Here is an 18294-nt window from a genome sequence, read left to right on the forward strand (position 1 = left end):
GTGGTAGTATGATGGTAGTATGGATGGTAGTGTGATGTAAGGATGGTAGTGTGATGTTAGTAAGGATGGTAGTGTGGCGGTTTTAAGGATGGTAGTGTGGTGGTGGTGGGGATGATAGTGTGATGGTAGTGTGATGGTAGTAAGGATGGTAGTGTGGTGGTAGTTTGATGGTTATTGTTGGGTGGTAGTGTGGTGGTAGTTTGATGGTTATTGTTGGGTGGTAGTGGTTGTAGTGTGGTGGTAGAAGGATGGTAATGTGGAGAATTTAGGATGGTGGTTTGAAGAAAGTGGGTTGTCTGTGTGGGTGTAGATGGAATTGTACTATATCATGGAATTAATGCTAAAAGCATGTGATTTTTTTATAGTTACTAGATAGTACATTGCTAAATTAAAAAACAACAACTTCTTTCTAGTGTATGCATTAAAAAAGCTTTTTATTAAAAACGCGTGAATGTGTAAAAAAAGCAAAATACTTTTAGTACTTTATATTAAAATTAATTACTTTTTAAAGAATCAAACATCGAATTACATGTCACATTACAGTATTAATTGGAGCCCAACTTAAATTTCAAGTTTGGAACAAATCAGCTTGGGTAAACCTTGTCAATAGGACATACTTTTAACATGTTATTAACCCAAAAAAAGAACTGAAATTCCCGATTCTTTGTGTCACAAATTTGTGCACACAAAGAGACCGTGACGAGACGACGCGCGAGTCGGATAAGAATTGTTTATGTCTTGGTGTATGTAAAGCGAACGACTCACTTTTGATATTAAAATGTCTTCTTCTAAGGTAAGGATTTCTTCACTTCACTCTAGCCTTACATTGGAGCTGATTAAGATAATTTTCTTAGAATGTATATCTCCTCCCACCTCCTTACGTTATGGATCAACGACCTGGCGTATTTAAAGCTACAGTCTAGACTAGTCTAGAGACTAGATCTAGAGTAGATGCCTATTTTAAAATCCTTATCTTGTTAGAATCGCTACCCTAGCCCTAACTAAAGGCTAAACCTAATTGCTGACTTCCATCAGAGGCGTAGTAGGGGGGGGGGGGGTCGGGGGGTGCGGACCGCACCGGGTGACACCATTTAGGGGGGTGACACCAAGGCAAAAAATAGCAAAATATATAGAGAAAAACTCAAGGGGGGATGCAAATCTAAAGTTTGAGGGGGGGGGGGTGCAAATCGAAAGTTTGGGGGGGGGGGGGTTGCAAATCGAAAGTTTGAGGGGGGGATGCAAATCGAAAATTTGAAAGTTTGTCCCCGGGAAGAGTCGCTATGCCCCTGGGGGGTGACACCATTAAGTGCCGCACCGGGTGACACCTGACCTCGCTACGCCACTGACTTACATGACTTAATTCCGTGAAGCCATGACATTGGCAGTAAAAAAAATCGTATAATACAATAGTATGGTACATTATCTTACCAGCGTTAAAATAAATTCCTGCCACAAGCTTTAGGGCAAGCAATGCTAGAGATAGAACCGAGAGGCTAATATACTTTGGGCCTTGTGGGAGTGGGGGGGGGGGGGGGAGATGGAATGGTAAAAACAAAATGGCGTCTTTTATAGAAGACCTCCACATGGCTATTGAAATAATATTTTTGTGCTGAAATAGGTTATAGAACATTATAGAAGATTATTGAAAATTATAGAAGTTTATATTTTACAGACGTACTTACGTGGTAGGGTTGTAGAGCGCTCGACTTCTAACCAGAAGGTCTCAGTTTCGGATCTTCACCTGATGGGTTGAGTCCATCCCACTCTGATGCGTACGTGACTCACGTTAATAGATTAAAAATGGCTGGGTGTTGACCACATTATTCCTTAATACGCTGTTTAGAAAAGAATTGAACTCTTCTTCATCTATCTTATGGATCTTTGGGTCTGAAGGACGAACTTTAACTTTTAATACGTCAAGTTTATTTGTAACAGATCCGATTGTTTTTGTCTTCTTACAGTCGGTGTTAAAGATCCCATCCCAGACCCCACTGGCGCTCTCCCCCACCCCCGCCCCCGCCCCACCCGCCATAGTACTGTCAGGGCTTGGGGAGAAGCAGATCCTGCTGGAGCTCTTTGATGCCATCAGCGAGGGCAAGACGGAAGTGGTCAAGGCCATCATGACCTACCTGGACAAACCGGAGGACTTACTCAAGCTCAAGGATCTAGTAAGTCGATTAGCCGTACCCAACTGCTGGTGTTCAAACTTAGTTCCTCTCTCTCCGTCGCTCTTCCCCTACTAATACCAAACTAGCCATAACCTTGTCCGCAACTAATGATACTGGCCAATGACATCAACGTAAACAAATTTCAACGTTAATTAAATTTAAAAAAAAAACAACAATAAAATCGTTTAGAAAATGAATAAAAAATACATTAAAATAATTATACTCTTATTTGTAATTTTACGCGTGCGTTTGGCTTGTGTAAGCACGTGCATATGTGTGCGTGTATCAGTGCGCGTCTGGTGTGTTTTAACGCTGATGTCAGCAGTTCTCTCCTGTGTGTATCCAGCAAGGATTAACTCCCTTGAGGAAAGCCGTCGCACTTAACAAGCCTGAGATCGCCAGGATCCTCGTCTCGTATGGAGCTGAACCCAGTGTCGTGGACCCTGTGAGTTGCTATCTATGATATCATTTCACTACACATCCACACACTTCATTGATTCATCAATACAACCAGTGTTGTGGACCCTGTGAGTTGCTGTCTACGATATCATTTCACTACACATCCACACACTTCATTGATTCATCAATACAACCAGTGTTGTGGACCCTGTGAGTTGCTTTCTACGATATCATTTCACTACACCTTCACACACTTCATTGATTCATCAATACAACCAGTGTCGTGGACCCTGTGAGTTGCTGTCTATGATATCATTTCACTACACTTTCACACACGTCATTGATTCATCAATACAACCAGTGTTGTGGACCCTGTGAGTTGCTGTCTGTGATATTTCAATACACTTTCACACACGTCATTGATTCATCAATACAACCAGTGTCGTGGACCCTGTGAGTTGCTGTCTATGATATCATTTCACTACACTTTCACACACGTCATTGATTCATCAATACAACAATACATTAGACATTATACTTTTTTGTAAAAATAGGATTTCTTAAAGACATTTGATCCGGGCGCTTGAACATGAATTATAACAATTTAAAAACATTTACTTTCTATTTAAAATGTAAAAAAACAACCATTGTATATTTCTATGATCTCTGAGAGGTAATAGAGTTCATCTGAAATTGCTTGTTTGTGTTAGATGTTTGCTTCTATACAGCGAGTTCACCTGAAATTGCTTGTTTGTGTTAGATGCTTGCTTCTATACAGCGAGTTCACCTGAAATTGCTTGTTTGTGTTAGATGCTTGCTTCTATACAGCGAGTTCACCTGAAATTGCTTGTTTGTGTTAGATGTTTGCTTCTATACAACGAGTTCACCTGAAATTGCTTGTTTGATCAGGCAGGTCGGACCCCCCTCCATATTGCTGTCATACAGGGCAGACGTGACCTCATTGCCCCACTGCTCGTATCAAAGGACAGTTCGGTCAACGTCCAGGACTCGGTGAGTACTTGGGGTTAGAGGATCTTTACACAGTCTTGTTGCTGGACTAGAGGATCTTGAGAGGATCTTGTTGCTAGGTTAGAGGATCTTGTTGTTAGACGAGGATCTTGTTGCTAGACTAGAGGATCTTGAGAAGATCTTGGTGCCAGAATAGATGATTTTGAGGGGATCTTGTTGTTAGGCTAGAGGATATCGAGGATATTGTTGCTAGGCTAGAGGATCTTAACAGGATCTTGTTGATAGGCTAGAGGATCTTGAGAGGATCTTGTTGCTAGACTAGAGGATCTTGTTGCTAGACTAGAGGATCTTGAGAGGATCTTGTTGCTAGACTAGAGGATCTTGAGAGGATCTTGTTGTTAGACTAGAGGATCTTGTTGTTAGACGAGGATCTTGTTGCTAGACTGGAGGATCTTGGTGCTAGCCTAGAAGATCTTGGTGCCAGAATAGATGATTTTAAGGGGATCTTGTTGTTAGGCTAGAGGATATCGAGGATATTGTTGCTAGGCTAGAAGATCTTAACAGGATCTTGTTGATAGGCTAGAGGATCTTGAGAGGATCTTGTTGCTAGACTAGAGGATCTTGTTGCTAGACTAGAGGATCTTGAGAGGATCTTGGTGCTAGCCTAGAAGATCTTGGTGCCAGAATAGATGATTTTAAGGGGATCTTGTTGTTAGGCTAGAGGATATCGAGGATATTGTTGCTAGGCTAGAAGATCTTGATGATAGTGTAGAGGATCTTAATTATATACTAGAAGATATTCCTGTGTCGGATTATGACTCAGTAGCGTACACAGGGGGGGAGCAGGGGGAGCGGCCGCTCCCCCTCTGGCCATTTTCAGCAAAGTGGCGCCTTTTTGGAAACTTTTTAAGCTAAGAGTTTTAAACAATGATATTTGTTAAAAAAATATTTTTGGTCGGCACATCTGTGTAAATCACAAGATTTCTTTTCATGCATCAATTAAGCATTATTATACTAGTCTAGTAGTGTCTACGTTTACAACACGTATTAACAGCTGCAGCAGTTTGCCATTCTAAAAATAACCATTATGATGCATTGCAATATTTAAAAAAATTCTACGGGTAGTACCACTTGGCAAGAGGATTGTTAAGTTTAAGACAACTGTATAATGTATTTGCTTACGAATAATTGAATTAGAAAATGTTCTACATAAAACTTCACACATAATTACTTTATATATACAATTTGAATCGTGTGATTAATTTTGAAAAAATTACAATACAGAACAAATACAACTGATGTGGCACCTCTATTTAAATTTACTTATGAGCAAACTGCGTAGTGGTGGGGAAATTTTGACAAAGTCAATAACGTCATCACGATGAAGTAGTAGTATTCTTACAGTTTGGGCGATAGTGATTACGATTACAAATTATATGAAACAGTTACAACCCCCCTCCCCCACGGACCCCTCTGTAAAAAAATATTGTCATAATACCACTGCTACTTATTTAAATCTATTTCAAACACACACACACCTCACCTCCACAATTGTGTAGAGCGACATTAATGTCACACCTAGGTATACACTGGGTTAGATAATTGACCTAAAGTGACCGGACAGTGGTGAATGAAGTTGAACCCACTCCCCACCAACGTACCATGCCGCCAGAAAATTAGCTTTTTAAACGTAAAACTCTGTGAATATTGTTTTTGCAATTACCAGTAAAAAGGTGTGTGATCTAACCCATACCTATCACTTTGTTAAAAAATTATCTTTAAAGAACACAAAGAAGCAGTAGTTAATTAAAAATATGTGATCTGAACTAAAAGACCGGCAGTAAGTTAAATTTAGGCCGTCATTCCGAATGTTCTTCTACTGTAGCGAAAAGCGTGGTTTTATACCAGCTCTGATTTAAAAAACTTTCATTATGCTGTAATACTTTAGCATTTATGATGACGATATATTAAATTCTGATTATAGACAAAAACATTTTGTAAACACGAATAGAGTTAAACAATTTCATTATATTCTAAAGTAATTATTTATTTGTTTTGACATTTATAATTAAATGTGTAGATATGTACATATTTATATTAAGAGAGTGATTATTTCCCCTATTTCACTTGTCTTAAATAATTTCCCAGGAATTATTATGTAAGAATTTTTTTTACAAGAATTACAAAACAGATTGTGTTACGATCATTGTTTTTGGTTGTAGTATGTGTATATTGTTGTTTAGACTGATACAATTTTTGTTTTGTCGGCCTACATTGTGTGTTTTTTTTCTTATTTCTTCAGAGTGCTACTTTCAATTTTTTTTTACATCATAGCTAGTAATTATATATATATATATATATATATATATATATATATATATATATATATATATATATATATATATATATATATATATATATATATATACACGTATATAGAACGTGTTAAAAATTCGGCGCCTTTTTTTGCTCTTTTCGCTCCCCCTACAACGAAAACCTGGATACGCCTCTGTTATGACTGCTTACTATAATAATTAGTGTGTTATGTTATTAGTATTATGCTATGGTTGAGCTCAGTTATGATTCGGGTAGAAATTAGAAAACGATGCATGTTTGCTACCAGTAGCTTAAATCTCCCCTTTAAAAAAATAAAAATAATTCTGGCATTGTGTCTTCATTGGCGCTAGCATGGAACATGCACTCATTGGAATCGTATGCCAATTACAAACAAGAACAAATAAGCAAACCTTGTATTTTGTAAGTTCTACTCAAACATGTATTTGTTATTTTTAACCCTGACCTTGAACTCCCCAGCACGGCTGGACACCGCTTCACTTTGCTGTCCGGGGGAAGCATGTCAAGGTCGTCAACTGGCTGCTCTACGCTGGGGCGGATGTTCATCTCAAGAACAAGGTCAGAGTTCACCTTGTAGTCTAGGTTAAGAGGTCAGAGTTCAACTCGTGTTTGAAAAGGTCAGAGATCAACTCGTGCTCTAGTCTTAAAAGGTCAGAGATCAACTCGTGTTTCAGGTGCACAAAGTTTATTTCATCTCAAGTATTTTAGCCCTAAAATATTTTGCTCGAGTTTTGTTTTGCCTGAAATATTTTGTCTCGGGTATCTTAAGTATCAGATTGTATCACTTGTATGGAGAATTAGACCACAGTACCACTTGTATTAAGCCATAACCCACAGTACCACTTGTTGACAGGACGACAAAACGCCCCTGGATCTATGTGACGACGACAGTCCAATCCGACAGATGCTGGAGGCTTATGATCACGCTCTGGACGACGGACCGTGAGTACCACAAGCATGTCACCTTACAGGTGTTTGTTGTTTTTTTTGTTTTTTTTGTGCAGACACATTGTCATACGCCATCACACCAATCCCACCCCATTCCACGACAACAACCCCTTCAGACCTAAACCTTTCCCTAACATAAATTTAATTATATTAATATTTAACATGGGACGGAGTGGTCTAGCGGTAGAGAGCTGGACTGCTAACCCGTAAGTCTCGAGTTCGAATCCGGGTTCAAGTCAGTAGACCGACCCTGAGTCACAGAAACAAGTTTATTCTAGTTCACTTGCCCCATTGACCGTCAGGTTTGAAAAGGGAACTTTACTTACTTAATATTTAACGCGTTTCTCGTAATTTTTATATCTTTCAACGATTAAAAAGTAAACAACCCATCATTCCTTACATACCCCCCCCCCAAACGCCCCCTCTGTATTACGCCATAATACCCCCTTCTTACACATCAAGAAGTACCTAACTAGTTTAAACTTTCCCCCACAGTATCGACTTGTGTAGTTCGTTTATCGGCCGCAAACAGTTGAATCAGATCGGCCCAGACGGCCTGCTGCTCTTTGTTACCTCGGCACTCTGGTCAGAGAGGATGCAGTTTATATTCAGTATTCGAATACGTCCGTACCGAGCCGATCCCCCGATACCACTGCAGCAGGATGAGCAATACTTCAGTGACGTCTGGCACTACAGGTATGGCTTCTATAGCTACAGGTATGGCTTCTATAGCTACAGGTGGTGGCTTCTGTAGCTGCAGGTATGGCTTCTATAGCTACAGGTATGGCTTCTATAGCTACAGGTATGGCTTCTATAGCTACAGGTATGGCTTCTATAGCTACAGGTATGGCTTCTGTAGCTGCAGGTATGGCTTCTGTAGCTACAGGTATGGTTTCTATAGCTGCAGGTATGGCTTCTATAGCTGCAGGTATGGCTTCTATAGCTGCAGGTATGGCTTCTATAGCTGCAGGTATGGCTTCTATAGCTGCAGGTATGGCTTCTATAGCTACAGATATGGCTTCTGTACCTGCAGGTAAGGCTTATATAGCTGCAGGTATGGCTTCTATAGCTGCTGGTATGGCTTTTATAGCTACAGTTATGGCTTCTGTAGCCCAACACCTTTTATAGTGTCTCATGAGCGGCTACCTTTGGCACCTTAACCGAGCCGTTTGGTTCATCCCACAGCGCCAGTTCTGCTTACCAAAAGTGGCCCACTTGGCACACGCATTCGACATGGGCCCGCCTCCAATCGAGCGAGGCGGACTTCCTACCCATTTATAAATATATCATTTCCATTAATCCCCATCAATAAGTTTTATTATCAATAATTACTAATACAGATATGGCATCTGTAATTAACTCGTTTGCTAAAAAAAATACATTTGTAACTAAATTAAAATCTCTACTAGGACCGACAACCAAGCTTGAATTATAAACGTAGAGAAAATACGTTATAACCTCCCCTGTCCAATTTAGTTTTCCTTCAGTATTATTTGAAGTTTACGCACCTTCATGCTTCAGAAGTTAGTTACAGTGTGAAATATCCCTGGGTTTACACTCATCCATCATGTATTATCCAGCACTATGGACTAATACGATTCTTTATCCGTCAAAAACGTTCATGATGAAAAGAAAGCTAATAGACCAAACGAGCTGATTCAATTTTGTAAATGAAGTCCGTGTTTTCCTGTGCGGAACAAAGAAAATAAGCTGATTAAATAATATTAATGGTTTCCGCGTTTCATGTAAAAAAAAAAGAAGTAGAGTTCATGTTTCTGTGACTTCGGCATATGAAGGGAAGGTGTGGTCAGCACTTTGCCCAGCCTTTACTTTCCCTACCGTATGAATGCTGTCAGATACGTTGATAAAATGAATGGTGTCCGTGTTTAATGACCTGATACGTTGATAAAATTAATTATGTCCGTGTTTAATGACCTGATACGTTGATAAAATGAATGGTGTCCGTGTTTAATGACCTGATACGTTGATAAAATTAATTATGTCCGTGTTTTCCCGTGCTAACAGAATGATGCGCAGGCTCCACCCCCGGGAGACTCGGGTCAAGGCCTACTTCCGGCTGTTTGAAGAGTTGACCACTCACGAAGTCGTCCTGAAGATCACATCCAAGGCTAAATATATAGGAGAGGTACCGGTACGGCTCAGCAAGTACAAGCAATTTGTAAGTATAGGGGGATAAGTACAAGCAATGTGTAAGTATAAGAGGATAAGTATAAGCAATTTGTAAGTATAGGAGGATAAGTACAAGCAATTTGTAAGTATAGGGGGATAAGTACAAGCAATTTGTAAGTATAGGGGGATAAGTACAAGCAATTTGTAAGTATAGGGGGATAAGTACATAAATTTGTAAGTATAGGGGGATAAGTACAAGCACCTTTGTAAGTATAGGAGGATAACTACAAGCAATTTGTAAGTATAGGGGGATAAGTACAAGCAATTTGTAAGTATAGGGGGATAAGTACAAGCAATTTGTAAGTATAGGGGGATAAGTACAAGCAATTTGTAAGTATAGGGGGATAAGTACATAAATTTGTAAGTATAGGGGGATAAGTACAAGCAATTTGTAAGTATAGGGGGATAAGTACATAAATTTGTAAGTATAGGGGGATAAGTACAAGCACCTTTGTAAGTATAGGAGGATAGCTACAAGCAATTTGTAAGTATAGGAGGATAAATACATTATATTTGTAATTTAATGCAAGTATATGATGATAGGCAACACGTAGAAACAAGGACGCTATATCTTTGATCCTTGGCACTCGTAAAAGGCACAGTAAATTTTTTTTTACTTCAACAAACATGAATCAGTAGCGGTTTGCTGTAATTAAATTGTCAACAAATGCAACTCTCATAAAGGTCAAGATCAGCAGATATTTTTTTATTCTCCTATCAGAACTACACCAGCTACCTGGTGTTCACGGAGATTGACCTCAAGGACGAAGGTCAGTTTGTGATGATCAAGCGCCCCAAGTCCTACATGCTCATCAAAGGCTTTGACGGCGTCTATTCGTGTCGCGCCCATCCCATGTTTAAAATCAACATCCCGGAAGTAAGTGAAGTCGTTGGTTATTGCTGATAATTTAGTCGGTGCCGCCATTAGGTGGGGTGACACTCCCCCGCACCCCACCCAATGACGCCATTGTATTTTGAAAATCAGTACCGATTCGTGAAACGCTTTAGGGTTAACCATTTTAGCTGTTTATACATGATAGAGTATGCTTTTAAGGAATTTCAAATTCGTTTAGCTTTTGCTTTTAAATCTGGTGTAGGTGTAAGTAAAGATGGAGATGCAGGCACTTAATCTGATGTATCAGAAGAATAGCGTGTTTATAATTATGATAATTAAGTGTCTTTTATGTATGACTACACACCTGTTCATAATGTAATCACCACAACTTCACACATGTTCATATTGTACTCACTATGACTCCACACCTGTTCATATTTTACTCAGATTTTCATCTAGTGTTCAAATATCCACTCACCATAAGTCTACAAGGTATTTAATTAACCTGACAATTTATTTTAAGCTTTTGAATATAACCTGGTGCTCCATGCTAACCTTTTTCCTCTAGGGGTCATATCCCAACCCCCCAGCTGATTGGGACGCGACCCGGGCTGAGAGAGAGAAGGCGGTGGTGGATGAATTAATGAAGAAATACATGAAAGAACCTGAGGGTCAGTGTTGACTTGGTCCAGGATTGTTTCCCATTTTGTTTTTGTTGTTTGTTTGGTAATGTAGTTAATGTAAGCTTACAGTACTAATACATTCATACCACAGTGTGTGGGGCAGTCTAAGAAACACATTCATTCCTACACTGTGCATGTGTGGTTAACCAACCAGTGTTTCTTCCAGACGTTTTTATCCGGGGGGGGGGGGGCACTTGAAATTTTCGGGGGGGGGGGGGCGGTAGACTTTCTTCGGGGGGGTGGGGGGTGGCGGACACTGTTAAAAGTATATATTTTATATATAAATTATATAAATTTCATTTTGCCCCCCCCCCCCCCGAAGAGATGCCTGGAAGAAACTCTGTTTGTGTGTGTGTGGAGGGGGGAGGTTTACCAAATAATCCATCAACTATGCTACTAGATCTCTCTGTACACCAATCGTCTGCCACTGTTTGTGTGTATGTGTGAGGGGGGGAGGGAGAGATTAACCAACACATCCACCTACTATGCTACTAGCACTAGATCTCTCTGTACACCAATCGTCTGCCACTGTTTGTGTGTATGTGTGAGGGGGGGAGGGAGAGATTAACCAACACATCCACCTACTATGCTACTAGCACTAGATCTCTCTGTAAACCAACTGTCTGCCACTGTTTTTGTGAGGGGGGGGGGAGGGAGAGATTAACCACACATCCACCTACTATGCTACTAGCACTAGATCTCTCTGTAAACCTCTGTTTGACCCCAGACGACAAGGAAGAAAACAAGGTGCTATCCTGGAATGACAAAAGTGCCAACGCGGACGTCCCAGAGCACGACGCGAGCAATGACGAGAACCCAGGGACAGGTAAGTCAGGGGTAAGTGGGAGGTCACAGGTAAGTCAGGGAAACATTGGGAGGTCACAGGTAAGTCAGGGGAACATTGGGAGGTCACAGGTAAGTCAGGGGACAAGTAGGAGATCACAGGTAAGTCAGGGGACAAGTGGGACGTCACAGGTAAGTCAGGGGACAAGTGGGAGGTCACAGGTAAGTCAGGGGACCAGTGGGAGGTCACAGGTAAGTCAGGGGTAAGTGGGAAATCACAGGTAAGTCAGGGGACAAGTGGGAGGTCACAGGTAAGTCAGGGGACCAGTGGGAGGTCACAGGTAAGTCAGGGGATAAGTGGGAGGTCACAGGTAAGTCAGGGGACATTGGGAGGTCAAAGGTAAGTCAGGGGACAAGTGGGAGGTCACAGGTAAGTCAGGGGACTAGTGGGGCGTCACAGGTAAGTCAGGGGTAAGTGGGACGTCACAGGTAAGTCAGGGGACAAGTGGGAGGTCACAGGTAAGTCAGGGAACAAGTGGGAGGTCACAGGTAAGTCAGGGGACAAGTGGGAGGTCACAGGTAAGTCAGGGGACCAGTGGGACGTCACAGGTAAGTCAGGGGTAAGTGGGTGGACACGGGTAAGTCAGGGGACAAGTGGGAGGTCACAGGTAAGTCATGGGACCAGTGGGACGTCACAGGTAAGTCATGGGACCAGTGGGACGTCACAGGTAAGTCAGGGGAACATTGGGAGAACAAAGGTAAGTCAGGGGTAAGTGGGAGATCACAGGTAAGTCACGGAGAAAGTGGGCAGTCACAGGTAAGTCAGGGGACAAGTGGGTGGATACAGGTAAATCAGGGGTAAGTGAGAGGTCACAGGTAAGTCAGGGGACAAGTGGGACGTCACAGGTAAGTCACGAAGCAAGTGCTGGGTACTTGTGTAGTGACTGACGTTTGTCATCGTTTACTAACTAGTATGGTGATTGATGTTTATCATTTTTTTACTAACGTGTGAATGACGTCTATAATCGTTTACTAACTTGTATGATGAATGACGTATGTTATCGTTTGCTCCAGAGGAAGGCACCAAGGACGGGGACGGGGAGAAGGAACAGGGAGAGGCCGGCGAGAACGAAGAAGAGGTTCCAGAGGAGGACTGGCCCGGGGGTATCAGGCCTGGCACTATGCTGGAGGGGGACGAACCGGATGAGTGCACGGACTTTTATTACATCAGCCGTGGCTGGGGACTGCACTTAAGGGTGAGTAGTATCAATAGTGGCTGGGGACTGCACTTAAGGGTGAGTAGTATCAATAGTGGCTGGGGACTGCACTTAAGGGTGAGTAGTATCAATAGTGGCTGGGGACTGCACTTAAGGGTGAGTAGTATCAATAGTGGCTGGGGACTGCACTTAAGGGTGAGTAGTATCAATAGTGGCTGGGGACTGCACTTAAGGGTGAGTAGTATCAATAGTGGCTGGGGACTGCACTTAAGGGTGAGTAGTATCAATAGTGGCTGGGGACTGCACTTAAGGGTGAGTAGTATCAATAGTGGCTGGGGACTGCACTTAAGGGTGAGTAGCATCAATGGTGGCTGGGGGGAGACTGCACTTAAGGGTGAGTAGCTTCAGCCGTGGCTGGGGACTGCACTTAAGGGTGAGTAGCATTAGCCGTGGCTGGGGACTGCACTTAAGGGTGAGTAGCATCAATAGTGGCTGGGGGGGAGTGGTAATGCACTGAAGGGGAAGCTTCACCAATAGAGGTTGGGAGTAAAGGGGGTTCTGTACTTAAAGTTAAGACAGGTTGTGGGTGGGAGGGGGGGTGAACAGTATCCAATATAGCCCCAGTAAATTACATGCTAACAGGATGTATCTGTCGTCACATGACTAACACAGTTTCAACCACTACAGAATAATTTTACATAACATGTAGTCCGTCATACAGTACAGATGACTAATAGATATTTGCAGTATACTTTAGTAAATGAGTAGCTATTATGTTAACAAAAATAGATCAAATCTCTCACTTGGAACTATAAGAGGGTCGAGTAATACAACATCCCCCATCCCCACCCCGTGTACCCCCACAGACGATCCCTGCCTACCCCCTCCCCGCGCTGATTGACAAGACCAGCTATGAGAAGAACATCATCCGCTGCACCACCATGTTCTACAGTTTCAGCCACACCTCCGGTCTGAACCCAACCCAACCCTTCACCGTGCAGATCCCCAAAACCAGCGCCTTCCACAAGGTGGGGACTGTCCTCGTTTTCTACAGGTGAGTTTCCGGTCATGTGATCGGTCACGTGATGTTGGAGGTCTGGGGTCACGTGATATTGGAGGTCTGAGGTCACGTGATGTTGGAGGTCTGGGGTCACGTCATTTTGGAGGTCTGGGGTCACGTGATGTTGGAGGTCAGGGGTCACGTGATGTTGGAGGTCTGGGTTCACGTGATGTTGGAGGTCTGGGGTCACGTGATGTTGGAGGTCTGGGGTCACGTCATGTGGAGGTCAGGGGTCACGTGATGTTGGAGGTCTGGGGTCACGTGATGTTGGAGGTCTGGGGTCACGTGATGTTGGAGGTCTGGGGTCACGTCATGTTGGAGGTCTGGGGTCACGTCATGTTGGAGGTCTGGTGTCACGTGATGTTGGAGGTCTGGGGTCACGTGATGTTGGAGGTCTGGGGTCACGTCATGTTGGAGGTCTGGGGTCACGTCATGTTGGAGGTCTGGTGTCACGTACATAGTTACAACATGATGTTGGGGTTGATGGCCTTTCTCTTCGAAGCACATCTACCCCCCTCTCGAACAAAATAGAGTTTATATAGATAATATACTTTCATCAGCCTCCCCCCTCCCCCCTCAAGTAATGCGCTGGTTAGAGAATCCGCGCTTAGAATTAAGAATGGAGAGGTGAACACTCTTCAAATTTCCACCATGGCAGATGAAGTAGAGTTCATCTGTTTCTCTGTCCTTATGATATGAAGTGATGCTGATAACGTGCATACTACTAAGCCATGCTAAGCGTTCTTTACTTTTTGAATTGCGATTCCCGTCGAGGTTGGTAACTCAGTGTTCTATCGCTCGACCAAGACGCTTCCTTATATATAGAAAGAGAACCGGATCTATAGCCTATAACAGCAGTTAAAAACTTAAATCTAAGTTCCATCCTTCTAGGGCTGAGCTCGGTCAGGGCGAGATGGAGTCGCCAGACCCAGATGATCTACCAGAGGAACATTTTCTTTCTCAGGACGGCAAGAACACGTGGTAGGTCTAGTTTTATTGGATGGTCTAGTTTTGTTGGATGGTCTAGTTTTGTTGGATGGGCTAGTTTTGTTGGAGGGTCTAGTTTTGTTGGATGGGCTAGTTTTTTTGGATGGGCTAGTTTTGTTGGATGGTCTAGTTTTGTTGGATAAGCTAGTTTTGTTGGGTGGTCTAGTTTTGTTGGATGGGCTAGTATTTTTGGATGGGCTAGTTTTGTTGGATGGGCTAGTTTTGTTGGATGGTCTAGTTTTGTTGGATGGGCTAGTTTTGTTGGATGGGCTAGTTTTGTAGATGGGCTAGTTTTGTTGGATGGACTAGTTTTGTTGGATGGGCTAGTTTTGTTGGTGGGTGGTCTAGTTTTGTTGGTAGATGGTCTAGTTTTATTGGTAGATGGTCTAATTGTGTTGGTGGATGGTCTAGTTTTGTTGGTAGATGGTCTAATTGTGTTGGTGGATGGTCTAGTTTTGTTGGTGGATGGTCTAGTTTTGTTGGTGGATGGTCTAGTTTTATTGGTAGATGGTCTAATTGTGTTGGTGGATGGTCTAGTTTTGTTGGTGGATGGTCTAGTTTTGTTGGTGGATGGTCTAGTTTTGTTGGTGGATGGTCTAGTTTTGTTGGTGGATGGTCTAGCTTTGTTGATGGATGGTCTAGTTTTGTTCGTGGATGGTCTAGTTTTGTTGGTGGATGGTTTAGTTTTGTTGGTGGATGGTTTAGTTTTGTTGGCCTAATTTGTTGTGGGTTTAGTTTTGCTAGTAGATCTAGTTTTGTTAGTAGGTCTAGTTTTGTTAGCAGGTCAAGTTTTGTAAGTAGATCTAATAAAGCGTTTATTTCAAGTGGTGAGTGGTGTACTTTTGTTATATTGGAAGGTAGGGGTCGGTGTGGTCGGGTTGGTAAAGTACAAAGAAGAGTTTGGAAAGTAGTGAAAGCATATAGTAAAAAGTTATAGAATCTAATTAGTTCTTGTTAAAAGTGCAATTAAGATTTCGCATGCAGTTGCTTCCCCTACATTTTCTTTATTTAACAGTGTGAGCCGCCACAAGCTCGGATCATGGGAGCCACATTTGGCTCCTGTTTGCCATCTGCGATGTGGCTCCTTTCAAGCTAATTAAATCACATCATTTAGTTTTAAGACCTGCCGTTTACATTTCAAATTCGTATCACTTGACTAAACTGCTTTTAACTACTGTACATGGTGATTGCTTCTATGCTTTGGCAACCAGGAGGCTAAACACTGAGTTTGGTACATTTTAAATAGGGCTTGTAAGTAGGCCACCATCGTCTCGTTTTCGTACTTGCCAGCAAAACGTTTCTAATCAAATGTGAATATTTGTCATAAAATCAGTAAAAAAAAATTATAGCGGCTATATAAGGCTCAATAAAACCTGCATGAACCATAGAGCTGGTTCGTGACCTACTTACCAGCCCTATTGTTAAATACTAGACTTAAGCTTTATTGCTTATCACTCATAAACCACGTGATTCTCCTCCCAGGGGAATCTTCTGGATCAACAAGGAACGTGACAGGTGGAGGCTACTGCCTTCTGGGATAGTCAACAAGGAGAAGAGGGTTGTCTTCCAAACCAAGTTGGCAACCTCGTAAGTGTGTAGACGGCAACCCATTCTATGGTAGACAATGTTGGTCCAACTTTTCCTTTACCCAAGGTTTATCGTGATCCAACTTTTCCTTTACCTAAGGTTTATCGTGGTCCAACTTTTCCTTTACCCAAGGTTTATCGTGATCCAACTTTTCCTTTACACAAGGTTTATCGTGGTCCAACTTTACCCAAGGTTTATCGTGATCCAACTTTTCTTTTACTCAAGGTTTATCGTGATCCAAATTTTCCTTTACGCAAGGTTTATCGTGATCCAACTTTATTTTACCCAAGGTTTATCGTGATCCAACTTTTCCTTTACCCAAGGTTTATCGTGGTCCAACTTGTCCTTTACCCAAAGTTTATCGTGATCCAACTTTTCCTTTACCCAAGGTTTATCGTGATCCACCTTTTCTTTTACACAAGGTTTATCGTGATCAAACTTTTCCTTTACCCAAGGTTTATCGTGGTCCAACTTTACCCAAGGTTCATCGTGGTCCAACTTTTCCTTTACCCAAGGTTTATGGTGATCCAACTTTTCCTTTACCCAAAGTTTATCATGATCCTACTTTTCCTTTACCCAAGGTTTATCGTGATCAAACTTTTCCTTTACCCAAGGTTTATCGTGATCCAACTTTTCCTTTACCCAAGGTTTATCGTGATCCAACTTTTCCTTTACGCAAGGTTTATCGTGATCCAACTTTTCCTTTACACAAGGTTTATCGTGATCCAACTTTTCCTTTACCCAAGGTTCATCATGGTTCAACTTTTCCTTTACCTAAAGTTTATCGTGATCCAACTTTTCCTTTACCCAAGGTTTATCGTGGTCCAACTTTTCCTTTACCTATGGTTTATCGTGATCCAACTTTTCCTTTACCCAAGGTTTATCGTGGTCCAACTTTTCCTTTACCCAAGGTTTATCATGATCCAAATTTTCCTTTACCTAAAGTTTATCGTGATCCAACTTTTCCTTTACCCAAGGTTTATCACGGTCCAACTTTTCCTTTACCCAAGTTTTATCGTGGTCCAACTTTTCCTTTACCCAAGGTTTATCGTGGTTCAACTTTTCCTTTACCCAAGGTTTATCGTGGTCCAACTTTACCTAAGGTTTATCGTTATCCAACTTTTCCTTTACCCAAGGTTTATCGTGATCCAACTTTTCCTTTACCCAAGGTTTATCGTTATCCAACTTTTCCTTTACCCAAGGTTTATCGTGGTCCAACTTTTCCTTTACCCAAGGTTTATCGTGATCCAACTTTTCCTTTACCCAAGGTTTATCGTTATCCAACTTTTCCTTTACCCAAGGTTTATCGTGATCCAACTTTTCCTTTACCCAAGGTTTATCGTTATCCAACTTTTCCTTTACCCAAGGTTTATCGTGATCCAACTTTTCCTTTACCCAAGGTTTATCGTGATCCAACTTTTCCTTTACCCAAGGTTTATCGTGGTCCAACTTTTTCTTTACCCAAGGTTTATCGTGGTCCAACTTTTCCTTTACCCAAGGTTTATCGTGGTCCAACTTTTCCTTTACCCAAGGTTTATCGTGGTCCAACTTTTCCTTTACCCAAGGTTTATCGTGGTCCAACTTTTCCTTTACCCAAGGTTTATCGTGGTCCAACTTTTCCTTTACCCAAGGTTTATCGTTATCCAACTTTTCCTTTACCCAAGGTTTATCGTTATCCAACTTTTCCTTTACCCAAGGTTTATCGTGGTCCAACTTTTCCTTTACCCAAGGTTTATCGTGGTCCAACTTTTCCTTTACCCAAGGTTTATCGTGATCCAACTTTTCCTTTACCCAAGGTTTATCGTTGTCCAACTTTTCCTTTACCCAAGGTTTATCGTTATCCAACTTTTCCTTTACCCAAGGTTTATCGTTATCCAACTTTTCCTTTACCCAAGGTTTATCGTTATCCAACTTTTCCTTTACCCAAGGTTTATCATGATCCAAATTTTCCTTTACCTAAAGTTTATCGTGATCCAACTTTTCCTTTACCAAAGGTTTATCGTGGTCCAACTTTTCCTTTACCCAAGGTTTATCGTTATCCAACTTTTCCTTTACCCAAGGTTTATCTTTATCCAACTTTTCCTTTACCAAAGGTTTATCGTTATCCAACTTT

General features: G+C 41.8%; 1 protein-coding gene across 1 annotated transcript in view; it reads left to right on the top strand.

Moving 5' to 3' along the window:
- The first annotated feature begins 714 nt into the window (after positions 1 to 714).
- LOC131943093 (uncharacterized) overlaps positions 715 to 18294 on the top strand; it is a 40844-nt gene continuing 23264 nt past the window's right edge. Inside the window, exons 1-15 of the mRNA XM_059303111.1 lie at positions 715 to 793; positions 1962 to 2168; positions 2515 to 2613; positions 3477 to 3578; positions 6351 to 6449; positions 6745 to 6833; positions 7335 to 7535; positions 8865 to 9018; positions 9751 to 9906; positions 10433 to 10535; positions 11275 to 11373; positions 12405 to 12586; positions 13414 to 13601; positions 14499 to 14588; positions 16077 to 16181. Coding sequence (XP_059159094.1) covers positions 779 to 793; positions 1962 to 2168; positions 2515 to 2613; positions 3477 to 3578; positions 6351 to 6449; positions 6745 to 6833; positions 7335 to 7535; positions 8865 to 9018; positions 9751 to 9906; positions 10433 to 10535; positions 11275 to 11373; positions 12405 to 12586; positions 13414 to 13601; positions 14499 to 14588; positions 16077 to 16181 — 1889 coding nt within the window. The 5' untranslated portion in view covers positions 715 to 778. The remainder of the gene's footprint in view (positions 794 to 1961; positions 2169 to 2514; positions 2614 to 3476; positions 3579 to 6350; positions 6450 to 6744; positions 6834 to 7334; positions 7536 to 8864; positions 9019 to 9750; positions 9907 to 10432; positions 10536 to 11274; positions 11374 to 12404; positions 12587 to 13413; positions 13602 to 14498; positions 14589 to 16076; positions 16182 to 18294) is intronic.

The sequence above is a fragment of the Physella acuta genome, unplaced genomic scaffold (assembly GCF_028476545.2).
Source record: "Physella acuta isolate Inbredline_101_S28 unplaced genomic scaffold, ASM2847654v3 ptg000441l, whole genome shotgun sequence".
NCBI lineage: Eukaryota > Metazoa > Mollusca > Gastropoda > Physidae > Physella > Physella acuta.